The 26,993-nt window shown below is 42.1% G+C and overlaps 1 protein-coding gene and 1 long non-coding RNA gene across 3 annotated transcripts in view; one reads left to right on the top strand and one right to left on the bottom strand.

Moving 5' to 3' along the window:
• PRELID2 (PRELI domain containing 2) overlaps window positions 1-19,271 on the bottom strand; it is a 121,212-nt gene extending 101,941 nt beyond the window's left edge. The window contains exon 1 of the mRNA XM_056574891.1: window positions 19,097-19,271. Within this exon, the coding sequence (XP_056430866.1) occupies window positions 19,097-19,171 (75 nt within the window). The 5' untranslated portion in view covers window positions 19,172-19,271. The remainder of the gene's footprint in view (window positions 1-19,096) is intronic.
• LOC130369532 (uncharacterized) lies at window positions 18,837-26,978 on the top strand. Of its 2 annotated transcripts, none has more exons than XR_008892801.1 (3): window positions 18,837-19,105; window positions 26,449-26,570; window positions 26,711-26,972. It is a non-coding gene; the product is annotated as an uncharacterized LOC130369532 (long non-coding RNA). The 2 variants fall into 2 exon arrangements; XR_008892802.1 differs by lacking the exon at window positions 18,837-19,105 and adding an exon at window positions 19,321-19,370 and having other exon boundaries at window positions 26,711-26,978.
• Window positions 26,979-26,993: the final 15 nt, after the last annotated feature.

Raw genomic sequence — 26,993 nt, 5'->3', positions numbered from 1 at the left:
AGGAGATGGTGGTAAAGGAAGCGATAAAGCAACTCAGCAGGAGCATTACCGCTGTTTTTTAAACTACAATATCTCTCCATTATCTGCAGCTGTTTTAATGCTTAGAAAACTAAAACAGACCTTAAATGGTTTTTGCGCTCACTGGAATTTCATTACACAGCAGTTACCAAATGATCTGTGTTGTCAGGTATATCATAGAGCACATGTCCCTCACCAGCATCACATACAGTATACGCTCCCTTGACTGTCTTCAGTTACATGGTTAGTGTCCTGTTTTTATGGATTATTTTTATTATTGTTGACTTGTTCAGAAAGGACTTAAAGGGGTATTCCAGGAAAAAACTTTTTTTTTATATATCAACTGGTTCCAGAAAGTTAAACAGATTTGTAAATTACTTCTTTTAAAAAATCTTAATCCTTTCAGTACTTATGAGCTTCTGAAGTTAAGGTTGTTCTTTTCTGTCTAAGTAATCTCTGATGACACGTGTCTCGGGAAACGCCCAGTTTAGAAGCAAATTCCCATAGCAAACCTCTTCTAAACTGGGCGGTTCCCGAGACACGTGTCATCAGAGAGAATTTAGACAGAAAAGAACAACCTAAACTTCAGAAGCTCATAAGTACTGAAAGGATTAAGATTTTTTAATAGAAGTAATTTACAAATCTGTTTAACTTTCTGGAGCCTGTTGATATGCAAAAAAAAAGTTTTTTTTCCTGGATAACCCCTTTAAACCAAACTAAATTTCCTTAAAAGAATATGAGGTCGTATTTATGAGCAGTCAAGTGTGAAGAAAGTTCTTCTATAATGCCCGATAGCTGTTCAGATATGTTCACAGCATAAACTGTGTGGCTTTTGATGCTGAAACTGCACAAAAAAGGGAAGTGATGTGCCACTTTTTTTTCACGGTCCCACATCAATGCTCTTATTGAAATCAATGGAAGCTTCATGACAGGGTTCTGTTTGCTGTGTGGTGTAGAGAGAACTGCAGCACAGCTTACACAGCATATGCACGCTGCAAATACCTCACCCATAACACTCACTTTCTCTGATTTCATTGGGAGCTTCACAGCTTAAACCTGTGGAAAGAAATGACAATACTTTTTCATGCAGTTTACAGTGTCCCATTGAAGTCAATGGGAGATGTTTTTAATATAGACAACAGCTGGCTGTCAGAGACAACTGACGGAGTTCTGACCAATGGCAGTGCAGGACAGGGGGTTGCCATGGCAACCCCCCGTTCTGCCCGCCCCTGGATGTCGAGGGGCTCTGGGAAGAAGATGGAGGCCGTACCTGCAGGAGAAGATGCCTGGGGACCTGGGATCTTCACTGGAGCCTGCTGGATCTTTGCTCAGGTAGGGAATCGACAGTGGGGGGGGGGGGGGGAATTGAAAGTGAAAGTAAATCGATCTTTACTGTGGCAACCACTAGGGGGGCCAAACTGCAACTCCCAGCATGCCCAGACTGCCAAAGGCAGTCTGGGCATGCTGGGAGTTGTAGTTTTGCAACATCTGGAGGGTCACAGTTTGGAGACCACTGTTACAGTGGTGCCCAAACAGTAGCCCTCCAGATGTTGCCAAACTACAACTCTCAGCATGCCTCGACTGCCCAGGCATGCTGGGAGTTGTAGTTCTGTAACATCTGTCCCTTCAGATTTTGCAATTTTCATGAAATTTTTGAAAATTGCTGCTCTACTTTGAAGCCCTCTAATTTTTTCAAAAAGCAAAAGTATGTCCATTTTATGATGCCAACATAAAGTGGACATATTGTATTTGTGAAGAAAAATAAAATGTATTGGGAATATCCATTTTCCTTATAATTAGAGAGCTTCAAAGTTAGAAAAATGCAACATTTTCAAAATTTTCATGAAATGTTGGGATTTTTCACCAAAAAAGGATGCAAGCAACGCCAAAAATTTACCACCAAAATAAAGTAGAATATGTCACGAAAAAACAATCTCAGAATCAGAATATTCGGTAAAAGCGTTTTCGCGTTAATTCGTAAAGTGACGGTGGTCATAATTGCTAAAAGGGGCTCAGTCCTTAAGGGGTTAAAAAAAATATACTAACAACAATAACATTTTGATCATGAAAGAAAAAACAATCTTGAAAGGAGTAAAATTAGACCCTAAAAAGATCATTTACATTAGGGGGGGGGGGGGGGAATTTATCAAAGTATTCGGACGGGTTTTTTTGTGGTGATTTGGTAAAAAAAAAAAAAAGGTTGCACATGAGTTGTGTGCGACTTTTTTTGTGCTGTCTTGCCACACCAGTTTAATAAATGCTGTTGAGAAGCATTAGATCAAGGTGCATGTTGTGGATGTGCCACCATGTCTGTTTTTTTTTCTCTAGATGAATTCACATTGTGTTTTCTATCCCCCCCCCCCCCTTTTTTTTTCCACTTGGTAAGCACTCCACCCCTCAGCCCAGGCCTATACTGTATAAATTATCAGGAAGCTGCATTAGGGCTCTATCCTATGAAGCCACAGAGTCATGAAGACTTGCCAAGGACCTGCTTGCCCTTCCTTCATGCCATCTATGATCCACGAAAACTCCGGAGCTCTACCTTCTCTTATCACACACACACATATATATTATATATATATATATATATATATATATATATATATATATATATATATATATATATATAAATAAAAGCACATTAGTCCTGTTTCAAATAAACTGTACAGGAAGCCTTGTCCAGGTGGTTTTCCATTCTATACACAGGTCTTTGAAGTAGGGGTATCTCTTTGAACTGCGCATGCAATAATTATACTTTCAGCTTATTTCTGCAGCTACAATCTGTAAAAGCGCGGTGTTATGTTATCCGACTACAAAAGGCTGGACAAATCCTCAATGTGCAATTATAAAGGGTTCCTGAAGAGGTAGGGATTACCAGGCTCCTCATTACATGTCGCAGTCCTGTGCACCAGATAACCGCACCGCACCTATTTAGCATTATCTTTACAGAAATGAAATTGGAAGATAAATAAATCATCTGTACAGACCTCACCAGGTCTGTGCTGCCTCCCTCTGTATAGTGGCTGCTCAAAGAGTCACTTTTCTCTAATGACAGAACACACAAGTACAATGCCAAAAGCTTACAGCAGCCAGGACTCAAGACAAATAACCTTCCTGCAAGCCAACGGCAACTAGGACAATATAGTAGTGCCACCTCCCAGCCATCTGCCGCCTTGTCAAGCACGTTAACATTTTGTTGTTTGCCTCTGTTCAGCAAAGCATTTTATCTCAATTAAGACACCACAGATTTGTCAGCTAAAGGATCGGCCATGCTGTATATGCCGCCGTGTACACTTATTAACTCCTTTTCTGCCAGCTCTGCTAATGCAGTTGGCAGCATAGGTCCCACAATAACCTGCGAACGTTACACACAAAAACAAACCATAAAAGCTTCAATCTCTGCCACAATTACAGATGTGTTCACTCCAGTGATTCCACAGGCGTAGATGTCAGAGTCCAGCGCCAGGAACCAAAGCAAAACCAAAGCAAAGACCCAGTTATGCTCCCTATTAGCGACATCATTTACTCTCCTTGTCACTGCAGTTTTTAGGAGAAGCAAAATGACAAAGCAGTTTTTTCTCTTTGACCACTGGTCCATGGACCTCTATCTCTCCTTTCTGCATGAGTGCCGATCCATCTACACTATAAATAGACTAAAGTACAGTCTGGATCATGCTAGCCCTGGAGAATTAAAAGCAACAACAACAAAGACACTCAGTGACAATGCCTGTAAAGACCGAAAGGCAGACAGCTATATCATTCTGTAAAGAAGCCATTCATTTAGCTGGTCGGCTCTCCTTCCAAGCCAAAGACAAAACATGCTTAGGCCATTCCTTAGTAAAAGAAGCCTTCACAACTAGGCAAAATGAAGATGCATCATTTGCTATACTAGTAATAGGCTGGTGGCAGCACCTCTTCCTCTCACTCCTGATGGGCAAAAAGATGTCTGCCAGTTTGAGCACATAGGGTGCTTGGAAGAAGGGACAGATCGGTCACTGGGGAGAAATATGATGTCTCCCTGCCAGCATTTTCCTATAAGAAAGACCCTTCCCTCAGTACCTTAACAACATTAAATGATCTGCAACTAATCAAAAATAGCTAAAGACTGGGTTTAATCGGTGTATTAAGTTCAGAACAAGCTAGACATGAGCAGCACTACACAGGCCTCTTGAAGCATTTTTAGGCAAAGGATCAGAACCTCACAAGGTACTTTATTTTACATATGCATTTGCCTCCGTAATCAAAAAAAAAAAAAGAAAAGCCAGCTTTTTAGGGACAAAAATGCAGGCAAAGTCTCATTAGGCTAGGTTTCTCAAAAAAAACGCCAACAGTGCCGCACAGCGTTTTTCTGCAGGAAAAACTTTACAACCAGATCTTGGCAGGGAGTGAATAGGAACATCTAAAACACCAAACCCATTTAGCTTTTTTTGGGGTTGATGTTTTTTTTCCCTTGATCTCAGTGTTACACTATGTACACTCAGTTTTCCCAAATCGCAGCATGCCAAGACTAGGCATTAAAAAAAAAAAAAAAAAACACCATCGTTTCAGCATGTTTGGAGGTAAGTAGTGATGCAGGGCATTACTACTTGCCTCCGCTGCCATACAGTATCCAGAACAGCATAGTGGAGCGCTGGATACTGTCCATTTTGCTATCGGGACTGAGCTGTGCCTGAAGCTATACAGCCGCGGGCACAGATCATGCTGGGCAGAAGGTTTAAGCTGCATACCTCCTGCCCAGCAACAATATACAGTAAAACAGAAATCTGTATAGATTGCTGCTTTACTCTTAGCCTTTGCTTGGCTAAGTATTATGTGCCAGGCCAGCAAGAAAAGAGTTAACTAGCGCTTATGAACAGCGTTAGTTAAAGGGGTATTATGGCCAAATAAATCTTATCCCCTAGCCAAAGGATAGGGGATAAGATGTCTGGTCACTAAGCTGCTGGGACCCCCCGCGATCTCCGTGCAGCACCCGCATTCTATGCGAGGCTGCTTCTCCAGTCTCCGAAACTTCTGTTTCCGGGACTGGAGAAGTAATGCCACGCCCCCCCCCGCCCATTCATGTCTATGGGAGGGGGCGTGATGACTGACACACCACCTCCCATAGACATGAATGGGAGGGGGCATGGCGTGGCGTCACACCTTCAGTCCTGGAAACATAGAAGTTTCCGAGACTGGAGAAGCAGCCCAGCATAGAATGCTGCATGGTGAATTTTCAGGCTTAGTAGTGGAAGCCGTCTCATAGAAGGAGTCCATTACTAAGCTGGAGCTTAGCTTTAGCCTCAAAAACAGCTGTGCCGAGAGTGGCTTCTTTGTATTATCACCTCTACCTCTTTCTCTTGATTGACATCTCCTGTTTAATCTGATGTCCTTTTCCAGAGCTTCCAGAGCTAGCTGCGATAACACAGGGAAATTGCGGGGTGAAAAAAAAAAAAAAAACACACTGTGGGTATTTAATTTTAAATTATTTTTTTTTTAAGGTATGCCTTAATTTGTTTTCCTAGCACCTATTTAGCAGTCCACTTAAAATGTACCTGTTATTATAATATGCTTCCTTGTAGGGCTGGGCGGTATGGCCAAATATGTGTATCGCGGTATTTTTGTAACTTATGGCGGTTCCACGGTATATAATGGTATCCCCCCCCCCTCCGCACTGTCCCCATTGGCGTACTACTCACATCACGCACAAGCGCTGCCCTCCTCATGCTCCCGTTTGTTGCGACCGCCGGCGCTGACACTATACTGTGCGGTATTCCTATGCCCGGGCTGGAAAAGGTAAACAAAATAAAACTATCGCATGTTCCGACATCAGCCTTACGCTGGGGACATGTACGTTGGACAGCCTATCACCGTCCGCAGCGATGTCCCGCCCCGGCCGGGGATAGGCTGAGCCCATTGTCATGTAAGAAGCCAGCTTCTTACATGACAGTGGGCTCAACCTATTACCGGCCGAGGCTGAACATCGCTGCGGCCAATGATAGGCTGACGGCTCTCCGACGTTCCATTCCCTGGGAAGCAAGTCCGGACCGACGGGGAAGGTGAGTTAAAGTTTATTTTGTTTACCTTTTGCAGCCCGGGCATAAGGATACAGTATAGAGCAGTGGTTTGCAATCTGCGGACTTCAGCCGTTGGCTGTCCGGGCATGCTGGGAGTTGTAGTTTTGCAACATCTGGAGGTTGAAGACCACTGGTATAGAGTGTCAGCACCGGCGGCCGCAACAAACAGGAGGACCAAGAGGGAAGCGCTTGCGGGTGACATATGCGAGTAGTAGCGCTGGGCTGATAATTAATTGGGGGGGGGGGGGGGGGCAGAACAGCGCTCGCGGGTCACATGTGATTAGTTCCCCAATGTGGGGACAGTGCAGCGCTGGGCTGATAATTCATTCCCGAGGGGGAGGGGCCAAATCGGTATTGCAGTACGGGTTAAAATTCATATCGTGCAGCACAAATATTTCGGTATTCGGTATGAACCGGTATACCGCCCAGCCCTACTTCCTTGTCAAAGGCTTGTGAGGGCCTAGTGTTTCAGTAATTTCTCCTTGCAGCCCCTAAGATCTGAATAGTGATATCATAGTATACTGACAGATCAGCATTAAAGTAAAACTGACCGGTGGGAGAAAAATCTTTCTACTCAGGAAAGAACACAGGATTCCACTTACTATCTTCCTTGTGTTTGGAGCACAATTAAATCAAGTAGATAGTTTATCTTCAAAGACTGTATCCCGAATGGCAAGAAGAGAGTACAAATGAAATGCAGAGAAAGAGAAAAAGGTATCAAACAGCCTCACTTAAGATTCCAGAGGTAGCTTCCAGTCCACAGTTATAGACCTTGTGAGACCCAAGTGAGCTGGATTTATGGTCCTGTCTTCAAGGTGAACTTCTCATCTTTTATGTACTGTTACATGACATACGCTCTGAAGCACTGACGGAGGAGAGATTCGCTCATGGCAACAATGCTTTAATATAGATGCTTTCAAATACCGCCAGCATTGTCACACTAAATAAATGCAAAAGACACACGGAGGGGACATTTCATTGCAAAATAACCCAAGTAACAGCCTCTTCTCAATTACAAGACTGAAAAACGTCCTTGGCATGTGTTTACTGTACGCCCAACTTGACAAGGGTATTACAGAAGGTTTTCTTAACCACAGTGAACTAAATCATAGGGGATGTAAGAGCCAAAATGATGATTAATGCTGCAAAACAAAAAATCTTCCATAGAACTGATTGAACAGTACTGCCTGTCTGGAGCCCGCCACAGGAGAACACATCACAAAATATGGCTACAGACTTCTCAGCATCAAATGTTAGATATTCTTTCACATCTAGGTGTATTAAAGACCTTTAAAGGGGTACTCCGGCTCTAAGACATCTTATCCCCTATGCAAAGGATAGGGGATAAGATGTCTGATCGAGGGGGTCCCACCATTGGGGACCCTCGCAATCTCTCATGCAGCACCCACCTCTGTGAGCTGCATGCATTGTATAGGCTCCGAGTCTGAAACCTCACGACTACGGGGCAAGAGTATAATGACGTAACGACCCCCACTCCCGGGTGACGTCATTCCCTGCCTCCTCAATGCAAGTCCATGGGAGGGGACGTGACGGTAAGTCTATAGGAGGAGCCTCCAGAGCTGCGTGCAGCTCACACAGGTGGGTGCTGCATGAGAGATTGCGGAGGTCCCCAGCGGCGGGACCCCCACGATCAGACATCTTATCCCCTATCCCTTGGATAGGGGGTAATATGTCTTAGGGCCGGAGTACCCCTTTAACGGGAGCTGTAACATATACAGTACCTTTAATGTCATGTTTATTTGTTACACTGTTCAGGCATTTTTCAAGAGCTGTTCTACAACAGTATAAATTGGCCTCTTTGACATCAATGGCCCAATGTAGATGCCTAGTCATTACATTTAGGTAATTTTCTGAGGTTAATACCAGTTTTGACTCGGACCTTAAAGGGTAGTTTGCTGCATTTTAGGGTCCAAAGATTCACAAAATGACTTGAATGTGGTCACAAGGTGACTACATTCGGGACACTTAAATCAATGGGGCGGTGCCTATAAGTTCACACATACGTCAGTAGTCCATGTTAATAAGGTTGCTGCTGTATACGTGGGATGTGTTGTCAAATGGAGCCTTAGTCTATGCACACAAAAAAGGAGACAATCACATGGTTGGCCATTGGAATCACATGTGGCCTCTGGAAATGTTGAGCAAAGCTAAAGGAGAAACTAAGTGGGCAAACACTTTCCTAGAGCTCCTGTCACTTTGCTCTGATGGCTGGCAGGGTCCCAATAGTCAGACCTCTATTGATTTGACATTAAAGGGGTTTATCCACATTTTGAAAAAATAAAATAAAATAAAATAAAAATCAAATGTAGTAAAACAACACTTTTTTACTCACCTCTCCAATCCTGCAGCGATCCCGTATAGATGCACATGTGAGCGCCCTGTTCCTTCTTCACTAGCATCTGGCATACCACTGTGATGTAGCCAAACAGCAAACTCAGTGGTAATATGCCATACTACTGGTACAATCTACAATCTACATCTAGGGTGAGATTTATCAAAACCTGTGCAGAGGAAGAGTGGTGCAGTTGCCCATAGCAACCAATCAGATTGCATTTTTCATTTTCCACAGGCCTCTTTAGAGGCCTGTGGAAAATGAAAGAAGCAATCTGATTGGTTGCTATGGGCAACTGCACCACTCTTCCTCTGCACAGGTTTTGATAAATCTCCCCCCTAGAGTATAAATATTGGCTCATTCAGTAGAGTTTGGCGACCGAATCTACTTAGTTTGAATTTCTTTGTCTCTTATACACCTTTTGGTTATCACTTTTTCTATTTGGTGGTTTTTAAACGGACTAATAAATATGGAATTTTAGCGACAACCCCCCCCCCCCCCCCTTTTTTTTTTCTTTTCTTGTACTAATTTCCAGTGGTCTGCGGGGTCTATATGAGGCTTGTATGTGGCCTTTACTAATCACATTATAGTATAATTTTTTTTTATTCTGGCCACTAGGCCAAAAAGTAAGCTAAGACATTCTGTTCTGTACAGATCATTTCCCAGCAGTGCTTATCACAGATAGGAGTACAGTAAGAGGTGGCGCCAATGTATAGATAACAGAGGTAAACAAAGCTCAGCCTCCCCTTCCGTCTAAAATGGTCTTTGCAAAGGTCATGGGGTACGCCCAAACATCTTTACAATTCATGTGAATGGGACAGCTCCTGTCTATTGTTACCTATGTCCATTTGGTCTGTTGCAAAGAACATTTCTTAAAGGGGTTCTCCGATGCTTAGATATCTTATCCCCTATCCAAAGGATAGGGGATAAGATGCCTGATTGCGGGAGTCCCGCCGCTGGGGACCCCCGTGATCTTGCATGCGGCACCCCGTTTGTAATCAGTCCCCGGAGCGTGTTCGCTCCGGGTCTGATTACCGGCGACCACAGGGCCAACGGCGTGTGACATCACATCTCCACCCCCGTGTGACCTCACACTCCGCCGCTCAATGCAAGTCTATGGTCGCCGGTAATCAGACCCGGAGCAAACATGCTCCGGGGACTGATTACAAACGGGGTGCCGGGTGCAAGATCACGGGGGTCCCCAGAAGCGGGACTCCCGCAATCAGGCATCTTATCCCCTATCATTTGGATAGGGGATAAGATGTCTAAGCACCGGAGTACCCCTTTAATGTTGCTTAAACAGCTCAGGCAAGAGGCTAACAACATAATGTCCAAAAAAAAATTTGCAAAACAATACTCAAAAAATAGAAAGATTAGAAAAAAAAGATGATGTTTCTATATCTGGCTGTAATAAGGGAATAATACCTAGGCAATACAATCCCTTTAGGCTGTTCATTCAGAAGCATTATTTAAAGTATGAAACTGGTTTGTACAAGACTCTGCTCTGTAGTATTTACATACCTGAAATATGCCTCTGGAATTCTTTACATGCTCCTTCTCTGAACTATTTCATTAAGAGTATGTTCACACTGCAAAAATCCCATGTGAAATGTGCACAAGGAAATTCCTAGGCTGATTCCACGTGCAGCAGCATTTGACAAAATCATCATTTAATGCCAATGTGGATATTAACCCCATAGACATCTTTGGGCATAAATGCATGCCCTTGTCGACTAGGACTTACTGCACCAGGTTTTAACTGTATGCCCTGGGACACTAAAGGAGTACTCCGCCCCTAGACATCTTATCCCCCGCCATGTCTCCTGCAGTACCCCCTGTCATCTGGTGCACGGAACGAACTTTGCTCCGTACCCGATGACTGGCAATGCAGGGGCGGAGGCTCGTGATATCACGGCCCTGCCCCCCCCCCCCTCATAAACTTGTATTTAGGGGTGAGGCATGATGTCACAAGCCTCTGACCCCTGCATCAGCAGTCATCAGGCATGAAGCGAAGTTCGCTCCGTGCACCAGCTGACAGGGGGTGCTGCAGGAGAGATCGTGAGGTTCCTAGCTGCGGGACACCCCGATCAGAGGACTCCAAAGGATAGGTGATAAGATGTCTAGGGGCGGAGTACCCCTTTAAATGACTACAAAGCAAGCACAGGAGCTGAGCTCTCTTCATAGGTGCTGAGGGACGGCTACTGACAGTAGACAGGTCCTCACAGTTGATGACTGGCAGCAGTGATTCGAACATTGCTGTCATTAACTCTTTACAAACTGTGATTAATGCCAATCATGGCATTAAAAGTGAAAGTTGCCAGTAGTTCAGTGGAGCTCATCGGATCTTGGGGGTCCATTGAGCTAAAATGGCAGGTAAGTATCCTCTGGCTGCCAGATCGATGCTGCAGTTATGCAGCCTGGGAGAGCCAGGCTCACTGTTCAATGCTATGCAATAGCATAGTATTGAACAGTAAATGCAGTCTAGAGATTGCATGTAAAATCACCCTTTTACTGCAGAATTGTCCTAACTATTAACCCCTTAAGCCAATTTTATTTTTGCATTTTTGTTTTTTCCGCCTCTCCTTCTAAAAATCATAACTCGTTTATAGTTCAATCCACAGACCCATATGAGGCTTGTTTTTTGTGCAACCTATTGTCCTTTGTAACAACATTAATCATTTGACCATAAAATGTACGGCGCAACAAAAAAATATATATAATTATTTGTGGGGGGAAATTTAAAAGAAAACCACAATTTAGGAAATTTTGAAAGGTTTCATTTTCACGCTGAACACATTATGGTAAAAATTACATATTTTCTTTATTCTGTGGGTCAATACGATTAAAATGATACCCATGGTTAACCCCTTAAGGACCAAGCCCATTTTCACCTTAAAGGGTACCTCTCATCAAAAAAACTTTTGATATATTATAGATTAATGTATGCAGAATAACTTTACGATTGCATGTTATTAAAAAATATGCTTCTTTCTATTTAATTTTCCACTTTGAAGAAATGACCACTAGGGGTCTCCCTACCAGTCCTGGCAGCAAGCATTTCAGACTCATGCTGGAGTCCTAAACACTACGAGCTGCCAGTCTGCTTTGTTCACAAAGGAGAACACTCAGAGCTGCCAGCTTGCTTTGTTCACAGCCTGTTTGGCTGTGAACAAAGCAGGCTGGCAGCTCTGAATGTTTAGGACTCCAGCATGAGTCAGAAATGCTTGCTGACAGGACTGATCGGGAAAAATACAATAGAAAGAAGCATATTTTTAATTAACATGCTATTGGAAAGTTATTCAACATTCATTAATCTAAAATATATCAAAAGTTTATTTGATGAGAGGTACCCTTTAAGGACCAGGCCAATTTTATTTTTGCATTTTCGTTTTTTCCTCCTCGCCTTCTAAAATCCGTAACTCTTTCATATTTCCATGTACAGACCCATATAAGGGCTTGTTTTTTGCGTGACCAATTGTACTTTGTAATGAAACCTCTGATTTTACTGTAAAATGTACAGCAAACCCCAAAAAATATTTTTTAGGGAGGAGATTTAAATGAAAACCACAATTTTGCACATTTTGGAGGGTTTCGTTTTCACACGGTACACTTTACAGTAAAAATGACTGTGTTCTTTATTCTGTGGGTCAATACGATTAAAAATGATACCCATGGCTAGATACTTTTATATTTTTGTACTGCTTAAAAAAAAAAATCTAAAACTTTTTGTACAAAATCAGTAATCTTTCTTAAATCGTCCTATTTTGACCACTTATAACTTTTTCATTTTTCCATATATAGGGCGGTATGAGGGCTAATTTTTTGTGCCGTCATCTGAACTTTTTATCGATACCAAATTTGCATATAAAAAACTTTTATATAATTTTTTTAATCATTTTTTTTGGAATAAAATGTGACAAAAAAAGCAGCACTTTTGGACTTTTATTTAAATTTTTTACGTTTACGCCGTTCACCGTACGGGATCATTAACATTATATTTTGATAGTTCGGACATTTACTCACGCGACGATACCAAAAATGTTTCTAAAAAAAAAATTGCGCTTTTTGGGAAAAACAGACAATTTTTATTTTTATTGGGGGAGGGGATTTTTCACTTTTTATTTTTACATTTTTCAACTTTTTATGTCCCCATAGGGGTCTATCTATAGAAATCCTTTGATTGCTAATACCGTTCAGTGCTATGTATAGGACTATGTATGCTATGTATCTCCTGCTCTGGTCTGCTCGATGGCCAGAAGGGGGCAATGACTATCACCATTGCTTTGTCTTGTCTTATTTTCCTGAGGACCCGTGGTAACAGTCTGAAGGGAGGAAAAGTGTACAGGAGACCCCTCCCCCAATCCTGAGAAAAAGCATCTATGGCTAATTGCCTGTCTGCTGGGGACAGAGAATAGAATTTTTTCAGCTTCCTGTTTGTCCTGGAAGCGAAGAGGTCTATAAGAGGGACCCCCCAAAAGATGACATAACTGGGGAAAAACTCCCTGGCGATGCCTGCTCAGAAAATCTGCTACACAGTTCAGAGATCCCTTCAGATGAAGAGCAAAGAGGGAAGCTAGATATAGCTCGACCAACCTGAACAGGTGATAACAAATGCTCATTAGGGCTAGTGACCTGGTGCCCCCCTGTTGATTTATGTAGGCTACCACTGTGGAATTGTCCGTCATAATTCTTTAATCCTTCCCAGCCACTAGGTGGGAGAGATTGGGAAATGGCATAAAACACTGCTTTTAATTCTCACATTCTGGGACTCTCGAGATTCCTCTGCACTCCACTGTCCCTGTAAGATTAGGGGACCCCTGTGAGCTTACCCCCCATGGGGCTTGCATCCGTGGTGAGAAGAAACTCCTCTGTCCTCCTCATCCAAGGAACCCCCTTCTGTAAGTTCTCTAACATTAGCCACCAAGAGAGGGATCTTTTTACTGGGGGTAAAATTACCAACAGGTCGTCTAAATAGCTCTCCGATCTGTCCCACTGGGAAAGAATGAGCTCCTGGAGCTTCCTGGTATAATACTAGGCCCACTGGACTGCAGGGATGCAAAAGGTGAGAGACCCAGGACCGACATAGCTCGCCTGATGGAGATATGGACCCCCTCCACCTGAAGAGCCACACTGTCCTGAATCAGTGCTATATTGGCTTGGGGGAGAAAGGCAATCTGGCCCCCCGAATCCAGACCTATCCCTAAAAAAGTACATATCTGAGATGGGATAAGGTGGGACTTTTCTAGATTTACTTCTAGACCCAATTTCACAAGAATGAACCAGTTTTAACAGGAGCTCCCTTGAGTCTGAAATGATCTGAAAAGAAGTCATCCAGTTATGGAACAATGACGACATACTGCTCCCTGACATGGGCCACCACCTCTGCCATTAGCTTTGTGAAGACCCTTGGAGCTTGGGAGAGACCAAATGGAAGAGCCTGAAATTGCAGGTGTACAAGGGAATTCCCTAAGACTACCGCCACCCTGAGAAATCTCTGGTGATGCTGAAAAATCGGGACGTGATAATATGCGTCCCTTAAATCCAGGGCAATCATGAAGTAGTTCTGGCTCAGGTTCAGGATTGCCGACTGAATAATTTCCATGCGAAACTGGTCGTATCTCAAGGAACGATTCAGCCTCTTTAAATTTATGATGGTACGGAAGGAGCCATTTGGCTTTCTTACCAGAAACAGGGTTGAGTAAAACCCCGATCTTGTACCAGAACCTGAGCCAGAACTTTCTTGTCCATAAGGGAAAACACTTCCTTCTCAAGTGCAGCCTGCTTCTCTGGATATGATCGAAGATCTGTAATCACAAATCTAGAGGCTGGAAGACATAAAAAAGTAACCATCCTTATATGCAAATTCTGTTCCTGTTCCCTGTCCTGCGGATGAGGATGCAGTCTCTCCAAGAGTGCGATTGTGGGCGAAAAAAATAGCAATTTTGTAACTTCCGTTTCTACAAAGTGAAATTTTCCCAAAAAAATGACACCTTATCTTTATTCTGTAGGTTCATACGGTTACAAGGATACCCAGTTTATGTAGGTTTTATTTAATTTTTTTTCTACTACTTAAAAAAACATTATAACTACATGCACCAAAATTAGCATGTTTAGAATTGTCATCTTATAGTCATTGTCACCCCTATAACTTTTTTATTTTTCCGCATATGGGGTTATATGAGGGCTCGTTTTTAGCGCTGTGATCTGTAGTTTTTATCAGTACCCCATTTTTGTTTTGTTGGGACTTATTGATTGCTTTTTATAAAAAAAAAAAAAAATGTATGGTATATGAGGTGACAAAAATGCACATTTTTACGTGTACTCCATTGACCGTGCGGTAATAATAATAATCTTTTTATTGCATATACTGTTTAATGCTATGCCATAGCATAGCATTGATCAGTGTCATCGGTGCTCTACTGCTCCAGCCTGCATGGCTGGCTGGGAGCATCAGACCACCGATCGGCGGTGCCCAGCATTAACCGTGGGTCCTGGCTGCCCATAGCAACCGGGACCCACCAGGTTTAAAGCGTTCTCCGCTCGTGAGAATGGTTTTAACCCCAGTTAATGGGACCAGGGCGTACCTGTACGCCCTCAGTCCTTAACCCCTTAAGGACATACGCCGTAAATGTACGGCACTGCATAGCACCTCTTAGCGCACAGCGCCGTACATTAATGGCACGGCTATGATACGAGTGCAGGAGCTGCGCTCGCTTCAAGGACATCTGCAGCGTGATTAACACTTATAAGTGTTTGATCGCGGGGGGTCCGACCGCTGGGACCCCCTGTGATCTCCTGTACGGGGCCGCGGCTGTCCCGTGCAGGGGACGTGCTGGCCGCAGCATGACGTTGCATGCGTAAATGTCCGAACTATAAAAATATAATGTTAATGAACGCCTACGGCGAACAGTGTAAACGTAAAAAAAAAAAAAAAAATAAAGTACATTTTCAACTTTGTCACATTAAACTGCAAACATTGTTTCATAAAAAGCGATCAAAAAGTCACATATACGCAAATCTGATATGAAAAAAATGAGCCGTCACACATCCCCGAATACGTAAAAATAAGAAAGTTAGAAGTGGTCAAAATACGGCAATTTTAAACAAACTGATTTTGTAAAAAAAAAAAAGTTTGAGATTTATTAAAAGCAGTACAATAATAGAAAAGTATGTATGGGTATCATTTTAATTGTATTGACCCAGAGAATAAAGAAAACATGTATTTTTTACTGTAAAGTGTACAGCGCAAAAACGAAACCATCAAATTAGCAAAATTATGATTTTCGGTTAAATTTCCCCCCAAAAAATTGGGGGGGTTTACCATACATTTTAGGGTAAAATGAGTGATGTCATTACAAAGTACAACTAGTCACGCAAAAAACAAGCCCTCATATGGGTCTGGGAATGGAAATATTAAAAAAAGTGTTACGAATTTTAGAAGGCGAGGAGGAAAAAACTAAAACGCAAAAGGCTGTGTCCTTAAGGCTAGGATTCCACTTGGATTTTTGTGCAGCGTTTTTTGGGATTAAAAAAAAACGCCTTAAAAAACGCCAGTGCGTCTGGCGTTTTTTCATTTGGGTGGAAATTGCATTTTTGTCACCTTTTGCCGTTTTTTTTTTTTTTTTTGATACCCAAAATTTGTTGGGTACAAAAAAAAAAAAAAAAAAAAAAAAAAAGGATGCTGCAGTGATGGAAAACATTTTATTAAACGAAATGTATATACCGGTATTTTATAACAAACTTTTTATTATTTTTTTATTAAGTGTGTGTGCTTCACTTTTTTTTATCAATTTTTAAAAATTTTTAAGTTAGTACTACTGCTCCCAGCATGGAACACATTGCTCCATGCTGGGAGTAGTAGTACCTGTAGTGATAGGCAGATCGCCCCGGGTCTCAGGCCTGACACCGGATGCGATCGTCCATTATATAGCACAGATGCGGCTGTATACAGCGCTCACATCTCTGCACTATACTCCGTCCGGAGATGTAAATAGAACATTATTCGTTCATATTTCCCACCCACAGCTGTGATTGGCCGGATGGTTGCAGCCAATCACAGCTGTGAGGGAAATATCAATGAGTGAGTGGCCGGCCCGGAGTATAGTGCAGAACAGGGATGCGAGCGCTGTATACAGTCGCTCCATCTCTGCTATAGACAGGACAATCACAGCGGGTGTCAGTGATCTTTCCATAACTGCAGCCACTACTACCCCCAACATGGAGCACACTCTGCTCCATGCTGGGAGCTGTAGTATCTGCATTAATAGACAGATTGCAGCGAGTGTAATTTCTGACACCGGCTGCGATCTGTCTATTAATGCAGGTACTACAGCTCCCAGCATGGAGCAGAGTGTACTCCATGTTGGGAGTATTATTACCTGCAGTTATGGAAAGATCACAGCGGGTATCACTCCTGACACCCGCTGTGATGCTCCTGTATAATGTATAGATGCCGCGACCGCTCTCCTATGGTCCCCTGCACTGCCGTATACATACACATATTCCTATTTCTCACAGAGAGTTGTGATTGGCTGGAACCATCTGGCCAATCACAGGAAATATGAATACATGTGTATATATACGTCAGGGCAGGGGACCATAGAAGAGCGGCCGCCGCATCTATACATTATGCAGAAAGATCGCAACGGGCGATCTGTCTATTAGTACAGGTACTACTACTCCCATCAAGGAACAGTGTGTTCCATGCTGGGAGTAGTAGTACTAACTAAAAAAATGTTAAATAAAACGAAAAAAAAATGTGAAACACACAATACATTTTTATAATTGTCGGCTACATTTTTATTTCCCCGCACACATAAATGGATCCCTTTTTAAAAAGTAATACATTTTTTTTTTTAGAAAAAATATAAATTTCGTTAGATACAATTTTTTCCTTCACTACTGTATTTATTATTTTATTATTTTTAATGGTACCCTACGAAATTTTATTCAAAACAGGTATCTCCATCACTTTTTTGGATCGCTAAAGTCCAAAAAAGATAAAAAAATGCCTGCAAAAACGCCAAAGTTAAACCTCACATATTGTTTTTCTTGCCATTTTCTCACTCCCATAGACTTCTATTGAAGCAAAACGCCACGATTTTGACTAAAAACGCTGGTTTGAGCTACATACAGCGTTTTCTGGAAAATGCAAAGGAGCTGAAAAAAAACGCCAAAAGGTTTAAAAAAAATACACCAAAGTGAAAAAATGCCAAGTGGAATAAGAAATTTGCGATTTCTCATAGATTTACAGCTAACATCTGCCCACAGCGTTTTTTGGCCAAAAAAACGCCATGCGGCAGAATTGGCGTTATTGTTGGCGTTTTTGAAAAAAAAAGTGGAATTCTAGCCTTAAGGGGTTAAGTACCTGGACGCAAGGGCGTACCTGTACACCCTTCGTTCTGGATGGGTCAAAAATTTGTTTTAGTTTTTTAGTAGTACAGTAATAGAAAAACTATATAAACTGGTTATCATTTTAATAGCAATGACCTACAAAATAAAGATAATTTTTACCATACAGTTCACTGTGTGAAAACAAAAAACCCTAAAAGTGGGAAAAAATTAAATTTTACTACAAATGAGTTCAATGGGTCCGTGGAACATCCACAAATTTGCCACTATTTTGGATCTTCTGCTAACCCATTGAAGTCAATGGCAGCACAAGGATCAGTGCGCCATCTTAAAGGAGAAATGCAGCAAAACATTTTTCATTTCCCCTGTGCCCAGGCTGCAAAAAACAAAAAAAAACAAAATTTAACTCACCTTCCTACGTTCCCCCGATATCGGAGTCCCAGTCCTCCAGTGCTGGTCTTCTTCCTGGGCTCGGTGACTCAGTGTATCGCCGGCCGCAGCAATGTCCCGACTCGGCCAGTCATAGGCTGAGCGCACTGTCATGTAAGGAGCCCAGGCAGCAGGGAGAAGGCGGGGCCCATGCTACTTACATGACAGTGCACTCCACCTATCACCGGCCAAGGCAGGATATAAGCTGAGCGCAGTATGAGTCACCGAGACCACGAACCAGGAAGAAGACCAGCACTGGAGGAAAGGGACGCAGATATCCACGCAACAGGGGAACGTAGGAAGGTTAGTTAAAGTTTGTTTTTTTTTGTCGTTTTTGCAGCCCGGGCACAGGAGAAATGAAAAATGTTATGCCGCATTTCTCCTTTAATAGACAGCAATGCATTTCCAAGCAGAATACGCAGAAATACGGAACTGGTTGAATGTTTCCGCAGACATCAGAATCTGGATTTCCGCTGTGTGCAAAGTGCAGCAGAATCCCATTGAAATCCAAGGGACTGTGCTGCAGCGGAATTTCCAAGCAGAATATTCCTGTGGAATTCCGCCATGATAATATAGTCTAAAGCGTATGCGGCCTTATTGACAGCAATGGAGACGGGCAGTGAAAAAGAGGACTGAGGACCCCCAAAGGGAATCACCGACCCCACAATTGAGGTCACAACAAATGTAAAGCCCCACATATTAATAAGTAGTATTAATACAGCCCTTTAATGGAGGTTTATCACAGGCAGGCTAGTCCGGTGATGTAACAGAGGATGTATGTACAGAGAGTTGCCCGCTGCTTCCACACTGTGTGCAGAGTATCGGGTAGTGTGCGTTCTTTACGTTCTGGCTCTATTCACACGCAGCGGCCCGCATCATCTGCCGCACTCACCTTGTTGAGGTAAGTGTTGACCACCTGCTGGAAGGGATAACAGTACACCTTGTGCGCCACCACCTCGGCGCCCATTCTGCCAGCCTTCCACTTCTCCCCTCCACGCTGCTGTCTCGTTCGGTACCTCCGTGACCTAAGGCGCCATGCTTTTTTCTTTTTTTTTTTCTTTTTTTTTTACTCTCACATAACTTTATTAGTCGCGGACAGCGCACCCATAACTACATATAGAGGATTATAGAAGTAAAGCTGCCCTGCCCCCAATGTCACTTAGAGGGTGTGTGTGTGTGTGAACGTGTGTCTGGAGGAGGGGTGCTCACTAGTGTCATGTCTATACTGCAGTCTGACAAGGTCTATACACAGTGTATACATTACACGAGGCTCTGTACACTGCAGCCTTTAGTGTCGCTCCTTGCTGTTTTTATCTCACACTTTTATGTCTGAGCTCTTTAGGCTGTGTCTCTGACCTCTGGCTATGGCTGTTGCAAAACTACAACACCCAGCATGCCCTGACATCCAAGTTGCAAAACAACAACACTTAGCATGCCCTGACAGTCAAGTTTCAAAACTACAACACCCAGCATGCCCTGGCAGGCAAGGTGCAAAACTACAACACACTGCATGCTCTTACAGCTGAGTTGCAAAACTACTACACCCAACATGCCCTGATAGTCATGCTACAAAACTACAACATTCAGAATCCCTGACAGGCAAGTTGCAAAACTACAACACCCAGCATGCCCTTACAGCCGAGATGCAAAACTACTACACCAGCACGCCTGATAGACGAGCTACAAAACTACAACACGCCCAGGCAGCCTTTGACTTTAAATGGGCACTGTCAGATACACGAGCTTTTGCAATTGCTTTCATTAGAAAATGTTCAGTATTTCATACTGAAAAAGCCAGTCAAACAACTGCCCCCCCCCCCGCCTGCTTGGACACATACTAGTCCTGCTGTGTCCATGCATCATCACCTATGTCATGGACACACTTCCTTGATTGACAGCTGTGAGTGCAGGGCTCACAGCTGGAGGATAAATCCTCCCACTGTCAGCTTGTGTCCCGCTACTGTCAGTGAGGACAAGCTGGGAGTTGTAGTTTTGCTAATGCTTGGGGAGATGTGAGCAGACAGCATACTGAGGGAGGGGGCGGAGACCTGCACAGTGGGGCCACGCCCCCTCCCCTTGAGAGAAATTCAAACTAGTGAGCCAAATTATAAGTTTAATAAAAAATAAAGGTGCTAGACACATAAAAATTAGATGTACATGGTCAGGATTAGGTATTGAGTGATATATTAAAAAAATGTTTTTTGTTGGATCTGACGGGTACGCTTTAAGCGCATGCTGAGTGTTTTAGTTTTGCAGCAGCTGCACAGGTTGGTGAATAGTGCGTTTGTAAGTACCCACATCCTTGTATTTTACAATACATAACATGCCCAGAGGTGCTCCTACATTTCCTGAATTTCGCACTCCCGAAAAATTCACAGAAAACGGTGGCAAGTGTGTACACAGAGCTTTGCAGTAGTACCACATCCATACACCCACCATGCCCAGCACTATGGATGTACATGGTCCCGCTGCCAGTCAGTCAAGTACCGCACACAAGTGGCTGAAACTGGCACCTATAGCCTATGATAATTTGTCTACCCCTGGAATATGGATAAAAAAAAAAGTTAAGTGTGTGTCTGTGATACAGCTGGTAGTGTCCTACAGACCATCACACGCTGCCCATAGAATTGTATTGGTCCATGCTGTATCTTGTAGATAAGTTATTGTACACGTATCGCTGCATGCTGGATAACTCATATTTCGAGGCTCCACAGCCGGTAAACATCGGGATACTATCAAAAAGGTTTTTCAATGTCGATAAGCCATAGGTTTTAATAGGCCTAACATTAGCTTACTAGTGACTGTGTTTGGATGTTTTTTTTTTTTTCATTATATGTTTTCTTTGTGGGATACAAAATAGCATTGTGTCCTACAGTAGCGGTAAATGGATCAGGTTTGAGTGTCAGTTGGGGGGCTTTTGCCCCTTTTAAATATGTAAATAAAAATGGGGTTACAAGAACATATTGGTGTAAAAAAAAATTGCATTTTCTACTCCACTTTGCTGCTATTCTTGTGAAACACCTAAAGGGTTAACAAACTTGCTGAATGTCATTTTGAATACTTGGAAAAGTAAAGTTATTAAAATGGGATAATTTATGGGGATTTCTAACGTGAAGGACCCTCAAATCCCTGAAAAATTTACAGCGCCGCTATGAAGCAAGCGCAGGAGCTGCACTCACTTCATGCATGATGGTCCCGGGGGCTGTCAGCAGGTAATGGCGGACATCAGTGATCGCGCTGATGTCTGCCATTAGCCCCTCAGATGCCGTGATCAATACAGATCCCGGCAGTGTGGCACTTAAAATGGCTGATCTGATCGCTCGCAACACCGCCGCGTTTATCAGATCAGCCAAGATGGCGGACAGAGGTCCCCTCACCTGCCTTTGTCCTTCCCTCGGCATCTTCTCCTCTGGTCTGAGATTGAGCAGATAATGAGATAGTTGATAATACTGCGGTAGTAGGTAAGATAATTTTACATGACCAATAATACCAGTATACTGGAAGGAAATATATACTACCACACAATAACTGGATAATGCCACCATACTGTGCTAAATAAAACCACTATACACAGACCAGTATTCCTCCATACAGTGACCATGTAGAGGTAGATACCAGTTGGACACAGGATCTGTATACCATATGAATGACTATATACAAGACTATATGGCAATAGATATCAGCTCTACACAGGATCTGTATACCGTCTGAGTGAATATATACAGGGCCATATAGAGGTAGATATCAACTGTGCACAGGATCTTTATACCATTTAAGCGATTACAGTTACATTTAGGGGCTCACAATCTATGTCTTTCTGATCAGCGGCGTCCTTTCGTTTTCTTCTCCATCCAGATTAGACTGCCATGTTGACTCATTTTTCTAGTGCCCTCCCCTCCTTTACACAATCTCCCCATCTATAGGCCCCAAGCTATTATAATGCCTTTTCTTGGTGTTCTGCACAGTAAAAGAGCAGGTAGGTAGGTAGCTAACTAGGTAGTTAGATAGCCAGGCATGCAGGTAGCTAGTTAGGTAGTTAGGTAACCAGGTATGTAGGTAGGTATGTAATTTGGTAGTTGGGTAGCCAGGTATGTAAGTATCCAGGTAGCTAGCTAGGTTTTTAGGTAGCCAGGTATATAGGTAAAAAATTAGGATCAATGCGCATCACACAAGGGTTGTGTGCTGCGGATTGATCCTAATTTGTTGTCTACATTTGGATCCCTGACCAAGGTCTGGTTCTGCGTGCACCAACTTTACTGTGTTTCCTGAGTGCTGCTTCCCTCTTCAGATTGCAGGTATATAAGTATCCAGGTATGTAGATAGGTAGGTAGCCAGGTATGTAGGTAGTAGGGCTGCAAGATTTGGGGAAAATGTGCGATTAGGGAGGTAAATATTTTGATTTCGGAATGCAACTGCGATTTGATAAGCAAATGTTGAAATTCCTAGATTTAATGTTCGATCTCCCCCCATTTCACATCTGTCCCCCATTTAATTTCTTTGCTCCTTTTAAAGTCCATCCTCCATTTCATGTCCACATCCCTTTGCATCACCCTTTTTCATGTCATTCCCCCATTGTCACATCACCCCCTCTATGTCTCATTTCTCCCCCCTTGTCACATTTCTCCCCTCCATGTCACATGCCCCCATTGATGTTGTGCCAGGCTGTGGCAGGAAACATTTAAAAAAAAAAACAACTTGATGCTTACCTCACCCCGGCCCTCCGCAGATACCATTCTCCTCTGTGCGGTCCCGGTATCTTCGATCTGCTAGCGACAAGTGCTAGTTTCAGGACCTTTCCCACTGAACCAAACACAGGCCTGACATGTGATACGACACTGCTGCAGCCACTGATTTCTTGAGCGGGAAAGGTCCTGAAACCAGCACTTGTCAGGACACCGTGACTACACGGAGAACGGGATCTATGGCAGACCTACTTGAACTGGGGCTAGGTGAGCATAATATTTTTTCTTATGTTTCCCCCGTGCCCCTATTATTACTGGCGTGTGGTAATAACTCAATTGTGAATTATGGTCATAAAAATATTAATTATGAAAAATGTTAAATTATGAAAATTATTAAAAATATCAAAATTATGACCTGGTGAATTGGAGACAAAGCCAATCAATACAATTCACATTTAAGTCTGACTATTTCCTCAGATATCAACAAGTTTGTTTTTTTTTTATGACGGGATGACATTCACGCTTAAGGATGTAGTTTTGCAATATACAATAATACACAGGTATGATAAAGTATGCAGATTATAAACATAAATAAGTAATAAACACAATGATATATGCAGATAAACATCAATTAGATATATTAGTAAACATTATAAGCTTGTTAATTGACAACACATAGTAGACCAATACATGTGAGCAGTAAGTAACTTGTTGCAATAAAACAAAAGCTACTAGGTTAGGATATCATACAATAAAAAGGTTACACATCACTCTATCCAGAGGAACCTTATGATATCAAGATGGGCAATATCTAATCATAGACATCAATATGGAATGCTAAATACACTCCACCCCTTCTATCCAACTACATATTACATGACTCCAAGAATGGGCAAATCTATCTGAGGATATAAACATGGAAGAAATTTTATATACTTCCACCCCATTCTGGATTATTTTCTATATATGATCTTGGTAAGACATTAAGACAAATAGCAGAGTTTTATGATCTCGCTAGACTATATTTTAGGAGGAAGAACTTGAAACAAGTTTCCTGTGTGGGAAATAAACTTATAACACTTAGTTTGACGAGTAGGAATTCTATCAATATGTATAAGCAGTTATTTAATGCTTTGATAGATTATGAGTTTTGATTCTTCTGCAGGTAGAATGAAGTCTCGCAATATCCTAAAACTATAATCTCAGTATGGAGATAATTAATTATTTAATTTAATTAATTTATTCGCCAATCTAAAAGGTATAATGGCATCCATATTATCCAAATTGGTCTCAATTAAATGGAATACCATTTTTGTGTCTCTTACCAAGTCTTTGTAAGAACCTCGCTTCTGGTCCTAGGAAAATTGAGCGGTCCATCTCATCGTCATGGATGGCCATTGGTCTGGTACCGTGTGATCAGTCAGGCTTGCTGACATCTCACATGGCTTTTCCACCTTGTTGGACTTCTTTCCTGTGTGTGAGAGAGAGTTCTTTGTCTTTCTTTTTCACTAGTCTCTCTTCCTTTCTTCTTGGTGTTTCTCCTCTACAGTCCCTAACATCTGGTTTACCAGACTTTTTAATTAGTTAGACACCCCTCCCTAAATTGGTATTCCCCAATGAATGTAGGTTGGGGGTGTACATATGGTCATGACTATGAAATCACTATAATACCCAGAATGCATTGGGCATATCACCCATAATGCCTTTTTGGTCGGTGTAATGTCAACTACACTGTGGAATCTGTAGGCGCTATATAAATAAAATAAATAAATAACTACCCATACCCTACGGGGTGCTATTGCATAAGCAATTAGCATCATTACCATTAACTGTCAATAACTGGTCTTAAACCCATGTTTCACACTTGACATATGGAGCCATAATAAAAATGTAAGTTAAAGTAATTAAAACCTGTATTCTCATAGACATCTTGGAGTCTACCAAGACATCCAAATTTATTGGAAAGATAAGAATATCATGGAGGTCTCTCTCACACAGACGAGTGAATCTCTCTCTGTGTCAAATGGGTAATTAATTGTTATTCAGAATAACATTCACAAGACTGCCTAACTAGCCCTCTTATCTGTCTTATCTAAACAGCCATAAATATCTAAAGAGACAAGAAGTATTCTCTCAGACTGGCACTTTTTGTAGAGATGAAACTTTAGAATACATTGTGGTCTATTAAAAACATACAACATGATAGACACATCATGCTATTATTCTATTAAACATAGTGATTCATTTTTGGGGCCTACAATAAGTATGACAAATGCAACTCATGGACAAGATTGCCCTCTCTGGTCAGTGAAATAGTTACATCTTGGCGAGACAAGAGCCTAGTATGTTTTTGTTCTAGAGACGTGATTGGTTAATTTCTTATCTGATCAAGATAAGGTAGCCTTGTTTAAACTGTAGTGGGATAATTTATATTTTCCTACCCACAACTTGTGGATGAATTTATAGATTGCTGTCCAGGTATAACTTTAGTGAATCTGCAGACACTGACATCTATCTGAACAGAATAACTTTAATTGTACTTTTGATTCATATTTTCTAAAAGAAGTAGCCCAAAATTATAGAATTAGAAAGGGAAATTCCCCTCTGTATAGCCATCAATAATTTATATGTTATCATTTATCAAGACAAAGTTTCATTCATAATATGTCTAAGCAGGAAAATCACTGTTGCATGTATTAACATATCTTGTATTTAATATACTAATTTCTTATGTATTCCAACTGCATATTTGCTATATACCATTGATATCTATGCTGCCATATTGTGGTCAATTTTGAATACTGTTGTGAACTAGGGCGCGCCAGGACATGACAGCCGGGGGCCGGGACAGGTGAGTGACTTGGGATGCGATTCGCGAACGGGCGCGTCCTGCTATGCGAATCGCATCCCCGCCGGCAGTGTCAGTGCAGCGCTCCCGGTCAGCGGGTCTGACCGGGGCGCTGCAGAGAGAGAGGAACGCCGCGAGCGCTCCGGGGAGGAGCAGGGACCCGGAGCGCTCGGCGTAACATTTACTTGTTTTGCACCTTACTTTATGCCTTGTGTAAGTGTCCCCTAGAGGGTCACGGCAGATAGTTTAGGGACAGTGTGTACATTGCCCAGTCCCCATTAACCAGTGTACTACCTAGCCGTACATTTTATTCCTGTTCTCTGGTGCTATGTGTTGCTGAATTATATTTTTATATCTATTCACTAGTCACATTTTGCATACTTGTTTATGTTAACTTTTGTATTGACATTTTTAATAGCAATCTATTAAAGGTTATATTTTAATCTCTGTATGATGTTTTCTTATTTGGTGGCTAATCGCTAGCTCTTTTAAACAGGCCTATTTTCAGGCACAAGCGTTGCTACCCAGGCTTATTAAGTTGATATTTGGCCTATGTAAAAGAGCTTTTAGACACAGCAGTGGTTTATTGCACAAATGCAAAGTTGTCAAACTGCTGATATCTGGACAAGTCAATTGCTGGACTTTTTGTGAGAGCTGACCATAGAATATTTACAACATTTTCAATGATACAATAACTTCTTAATTATTTTATAGGGGGATAAAGAAAAGGAACCTTTACTCCCAGGCCAACACTGCTGCCTGTCTGGATTGCCTGACAGGAGTGCCTTGGTGTGGTCATCTGCTGCCAGTCAGATGTTGCCCCATGATCAAGCCAGGTAAACACCTATTAGATGGAGATTTGTTCTGTTGGTCTTCTTCATTGGATTTCTATCCCATCATAGTAAAATCTCACTTTATATAAACAACAATTCTAATGGTAAAAATGCTGAAGCCTCTTTGTCCAGCTTGAATGCAGATGGTAAATTAGTATAGATCGTACTAATCACCCAGGGTATACGGAACCAATGAAGACACGAATTAGCTGGCAAAGGAAGATCTCATTAGGGTGGCCAAGCTAGGCATTTATTCTGGCTCCCCAGGCAATTGACATGCATCTAGACAGCTTTATGGATAGCAGCTAAGCATCACCAGACACATTAAACAATTACTGAACAAGCTTCTTTTTTTTTTACATTTCCATACACTGTAATAGCGACAATCAATGATTGTATGTCACCCATACAAATAAAGAAGTATTT

Source organism: Hyla sarda, chromosome 4 (genome assembly GCF_029499605.1).
Source record: "Hyla sarda isolate aHylSar1 chromosome 4, aHylSar1.hap1, whole genome shotgun sequence".
Classification (NCBI taxonomy): Eukaryota; Metazoa; Chordata; class Amphibia; order Anura; family Hylidae; genus Hyla; species Hyla sarda.
Note: the sequence above shows the minus strand (reverse complement) of the source record. Positions and strands in the feature narration are given on the sequence as shown.